We start from the raw sequence: 6,000 nt of genomic DNA on the forward strand, positions 1-6,000 counted from the left end.
TAGAGCGTTTTAAAAGGGTTTTTGTGGTCACGTAGAACTTACTGATTCCGTCAATACTTTAAAAGGAAACAAAAGTCAATTATTTTTAGAATTTCGTGCCTAAAACCCGAATTATAAAACTACTGTTAAAATTCAATTTGACTGCAGAATATTATAGCATGATTTTTTGAAATGTTGTAAAAAATTAATACCGAAATTAATGCTATAATTTTGCTTACATTTTATTGTTTGACAAAAATTTATTATCTAACATTAACATATAACAGTAATTAACCTCAAACATGTCATAATATCACATTTTAATCCTCTTTTTTTGTTTTGGTCATTACAACAAAATATTTTCATACTTTATTGTAATATGCTTATAATTTAACCAAACATAATTTTACTTTAATTTCATGGTTATTATAGTGTGGGTTATAATTTTAAATTTTTCAATATTATTAAATGAATTACAATGTTATATTAACACAATATACCGGCATACATACATATATGGAAATCTACATAATATAATCATGTTATATAATATCAAAAACTTAACATTAAACTTATTGTTGTGGTATGTATGATAATGACCAATAAAGAAAAAATTTTTATCTACTCTACAATATACAATATGATCACAATCAAACAGAAGAAATTCAATTTACATAATATATATACTTGCATACATATATATATTTAGGTACCATTATGTGTGACCGATGAACTTATGTTTGAATCAGTTCGAATACTTTACAAAAAGAACAAAAATTAGAATAAAACAAAAAATATATATATATATATATTTTGAAGTTTTTACTTTGTGGGTTCTCGGTTCTCTTATAACATTTTATGTTTTATAATAAAACATACTTATACAAATACATGCATACAATGTAGGAGTGAGAAAAATACCAGGCGAACATGAAATTTCAGAATTTAGGAGATAAAAATTTCAAAGAAAAATTTTTTCTATCTTTAGAAAAAATCGTATACACTATAGCGGCTCTATAGAAATAATAAAATAAAAAAAAAAACAAAGTATTCATTCATTCAGTGGGCGATCAATGGTTTGATTGGAACAAGAGAATGGTGATTTATCTAAAAAAAGAGAAGTAAATTGAACATTATAGACTTTTTAATATGATTTTGGAATATAAATGTATTTAAATACAAGTTGGATTACGTAAATTGTAATTTCATGGTTGCAATGCTACAATTATTTAAAAATTTATTCTTTAACCCACTGACAACCGAAAATTTAATATTAAAATGCATGAAATGGTGGCAAACCAATCTGGTCACTCAGCATGTTATACATGATACGTGACTCAGTGTTTTGTATCTGATATTATTCGCTAATTAAAAAATAATTTAGAATATTTCAAATTTTATGGGAAATTTTAACTACAATTTTTGACAGAAAAATGACAGTTTTATCAAACTGCAAAAGTCAATTAACTTTGTAAACATCATTTAAGAATTTTTTTTGATAGATACAAAAAAAATGTAATTTGATTTGGAACGAAAATAAATACGAAATTTTTAGTTTCCATAATTTTTGAAATATTTAGTCATAAACTTCCCTACAAAACTGTGCCGGTGTCTATGTGTACATATGTTAATAATATTGTAGATCTTAAAAACCACAAATTTTCAAAATACTCAGCCACACACCTTATGCGTCTCTTGTCCATCGAATAATTAAATTTAAAAAGAAATAAAGATTACCCGAAACAGGTTGTTGATTGCGAGCGCTCCTATTTTAAATGTTAAGTTCATACATTTACATACATACATACATTCAAATGCGTATACATACATACGAGTGCCTACATGCATGTATTTCATGTTTCGGAAATATTTCGGGAATAAAAAAAAAATAAAACAGAAAATGAGAGAAAAGAAGCAAACAATAACGGAAGAAGAAAAATGTATAAAATAAAATGAAATCTAGTAAAAAACCACATAAAGCAAGATACTTTAAGAAACCTCAAAAAAGGACCACAAAATGTGAAAATATACATACATTTTTATTATATGTAAAAATATATGTAAATATATATAAAAGTGTATTATGTAAATTACGTACAACATATAAGAATAAAATGTGTATATACGAGCACATACTAATCCGCTAAACTTATGTGTGTTTATTTACATTTAAATATTATAATATGATTATACATATATATATATACAGTTATATATGTAAGAACGTGTGTATGTTACATGGTTTCCGGTTTCAGAAATATTATTTTTTTTAAATTACATTTTTATGATTTAAATTTCAATTATAATTTGTTATAACTTTAAACTCAAGAAGAGAATGGAGCTCATACACAATTGTATGTGAATGTACATAATTTATACGATTTGAAATTTTGTGTATTTGTTTAAAAGGATCCATTATTATACAAAGCTTATAATGAAAATCAATTTAAAGAAGGATAAAAGATATTATCATGTATCAACAATTATCCAATTCAAGTAAAATTGTATTACAATATAAAACAAAGAGAAAACACATAACATTTAAGTGCGTCATTTTATCCTTGAAAAATTGAACAAATTTCAATGTTAAATTGAAATTTAAAAGAATTGGGATGAAAGAGAAAATTTTGGGATTTCATTAGAAATGGAAATTTAATAACGAAAATTAAATAATAAATTTTTTCTTGAAATTTTTTATCCTTATTTTTTAAAAATTAATTATTTTGAATTAAAAATTAAAAATTTTACAAATATTTTAGTTGTTTTCTTTAACAATCTGTGTAACATTGGCAAAACAGAATCTGTTGTAAAGATTATATCACTTGGATATCTTATACATAGTATGCTAAAATTTTTTGAAGGTTTGTTTAAAAACTCAATTCTAAAATTTTAATTTTATTAGCCCTTTCAAAAACTGCTTGTGTGAGCTTTTAATCGTTTTCGCGAGTGAGGTTTTAAGTAAAAAATACTCGAGCAAATAGAAATTTTGTGAAAAATCGATAAAATTTTTGTATATCGGAAATCTTTAACATTTAACACTTGAGAAAATTTTTTTGTTCTAAACAAATTGTTTCTGTTTCATACAAAAAAAAAAAATTGTTCTAAGCCAAATTTTCTCCAATTTTACTCTAAATGATGGTATATTTTGAAACATTGATTACAGTATCAGTGATTACAGAATCAAAAAAATACTGTGCCAGCTACTGGGCCTTTAATCTATATACGGGAAGAATTTTCATTTTTGTCCATGTCTGCATAAATATAATCAAAATTTTTCATTGAAATTTAATAAACAAAATATCTTTTGTGGAACAGTTAAAAAAACAAATCTTTTGACTCATTTATCGGGGGTTGCAAACGGAACATTCAGTAGCGGTTGATTTTATTTAAAGACTAAATTAATTAATCGGATTGCTTGAAAATTAATTTTTAAATTCTGTTTGTAAAGGAAACTACAACTGAGCAACTATATAAGCGAACAGGAAACTCGGACCACAGAAAGTGAACATTCTTTTAAAAACCAAATTTAAATATTTTGAGGTAAATTGCTTAAGAGGCCATTATTTAGGAGGATTTTTAATATTATTCTGAAAATATACATTTCTGTCAGTTATGTGCTGACCACACCAAATTTTTAATATATGCGTTATCAATTATATAATAATATAAATTTTATTGTTTGGAAAAGTTTGTTGTTACACATGTGTTCCAATAAATTCAAGATTATAAATAATATTATTTATTTTCTAAGTTTGAAAACTATTAATAGCCGCAATGAGTAATTTTTTTTAATTAAAACTAAAATTAAATTATTTTTACTGATAATTTTCTAATGGCAAGGTCACTGTTTTATCAAGGAATTATGCAATATTTTTGCAAGAAAAATTAACAAATATTTTTTTTTTCTAATATTTTCAAAATTTATGAAATGAAATCTTATAATCTTTCATTACGAGTTAAAGGTCAAAAAAAAATTAATAAAATTTTGTGATTATAGAAAAAAATTAAATTGAATATTAATTTTTTTTACTGAAAGTTCCACCTTAATCAATTCAACAGACTATGTTTACAAATTTTATAATCTTAACAAAAAACTTCCACAATTTAACAATATACAAAAAATATTTTCAGTTATATTTTAGCCGCTTTTCTGAACGTTACCTCTAAAAAAATTAAGTAATTTTCTGTGGAGCTGACATTATTCAATTAACTTAATTTTCCAATAAAAATTCCAAAAATAAAATCAAAAATGAATAGCAATTTATTATTTGGAACATTATTAATATTTTGTGGTTTAATATCATTCGTGAAATTAAATTCCATTCCAGTAGAAGACACTGACACTGATATTATCAATTATATAAACTTAATTAAGAAAAATACAAATACTTCTGCAGATAAATGTCAAAATTTCACTTTGTTTGCTTGCAATGATATGATTAAGGAACATAAAACAAATCCTGAAGCTTGGTCATCATTAGTTGAATATTTTTTAGCAAATTATAAGCCAGTAAGTGATGCTGAAAAGAAAATTCATCAATTATATTTAATTGTAAATGAATTTGAACGGAAACAAGATCAAAATATTGAAAGTAATTCAAAAATTATATTTGAACAACTTGATATTTTTAAAAATATTGCACCACCATTATCATCGACAATTGAATCGCCAGATAATATGAAAAATTCAATTAAAATTTTAATAGCTGAAATGAATTCAATGTTATTAGATATTTTCCATTATTTTATGTTTGAGGATAATGTATTAAAATTATATCCAAGCGGTGATAGATATGTATTTGTTACAGAAATTCCAGATGATTTTTTTAAATCATTCTCAAAGGATTCAAATAAAATAGAAAATCTTCAAAATAGAATCAATAAATTCCATGAAGAATTAAAAGAATTTGCAATTGAAGCTAATCCAAAAGAATTTAATAATACATTAGAATTGAATTCAATTGATGATTTAAAAAAATTAATTCCAAATTATGATTGGGATCAACATATTAAAATTTTAGAAAAAAATTGGAATCAAAGTTTAAACAATAAAAAAATTAAAGTATTTGATTTAAATACACTTAAGAAAATGCTTAATATAATTGATTCTACAGATCCAGAGACACTATTAAATTATATAATTGGAAAAATGATATTAGCAATAGATAGTATGCCAACATCAAAATTTGAAATCTTTTATAAATATGCAATAATACGTCGTTTTTGGAATGAAAATTTAACACCAGAAACTGTTAAAACTTATAAAAATTATTTAGATGATTTCGAATTAAAATTAAATGAAACTTTTATTAAAAATCCAGCTAATTCACAATATAATTTAAAATCAATACAAAAATTAATAAATGATAAACGTTTTGTATTAAATAATTTTAAAACAATAATCACAGATGAATTTCTAAATGATTTTTACGGTAATGTCAAAATATATCCAGTTGATTCGTTTTATAAGAATATTTTACAATATATTCATAATTTATTAGGAGTTTCTATGAAATACATGAATCGTGATAATGATAAAATTTTACAAACTATTGTTATTTATGAGAATACCATTGAATGGGATGTTAAAGATAAACCATTAGTTTATTTTAATACAGTTGTAGAATTTAATTTATGGTATTCATTTTTCAAACAAAATCAAGAATTTAATAATTTTCCAATTATTAATGAATGTCTAAAACAAGTTAATGCATCATTAGACTACACTAATACTGAAATAGAAGAAAGAGAATATATTGATAGATTATATTTAAATAGTTATGCTGCATTAAAATATACAATTATGCAAAATAAATTTAATATAAAATTAGAAAATAATGAAAAATTAAATGATAAAGAGAAGAAAGAACGTTATTTTTATATAAATTATGTTGGTATTGCACAAAATATGTGTTTATCATCAAAAAATGATTTTATTCCAAATATTGCGATTTCATCATTGTTTCAACATTTAGATGAATTCAAAGAAATTTCATCGTGTAGTAAAGATTCAATGTTAGT

The 6,000-nt window shown here is 23.0% G+C and overlaps 1 protein-coding gene across 1 annotated transcript in view; it reads left to right on the forward strand.

Annotated features, from left to right (window-relative positions):
• The window catches only part of LOC129610381 (carboxypeptidase A2), a 49,701-nt gene extending 44,002 nt beyond the window's left edge, over positions 1–5,699 (forward strand). Inside the window, exons 7-10 of the mRNA XM_055522948.1 lie at positions 4,308–4,571; positions 5,043–5,147; positions 5,481–5,599; positions 5,685–5,699. Coding sequence (XP_055378923.1) covers positions 4,308–4,571; positions 5,043–5,147; positions 5,481–5,599; positions 5,685–5,699 — 503 coding nt within the window. The remainder of the gene's footprint in view (positions 1–4,307; positions 4,572–5,042; positions 5,148–5,480; positions 5,600–5,684) is intronic.
• Positions 5,700–6,000: the final 301 nt, after the last annotated feature.

The sequence above is a fragment of the Condylostylus longicornis genome, unplaced genomic scaffold, assembly GCF_029603195.1.
Source record: "Condylostylus longicornis isolate FDR11 unplaced genomic scaffold, ASM2960319v2 ptg000044l, whole genome shotgun sequence".
NCBI lineage: Eukaryota > Metazoa > Arthropoda > Insecta > Diptera > Dolichopodidae > Condylostylus > Condylostylus longicornis.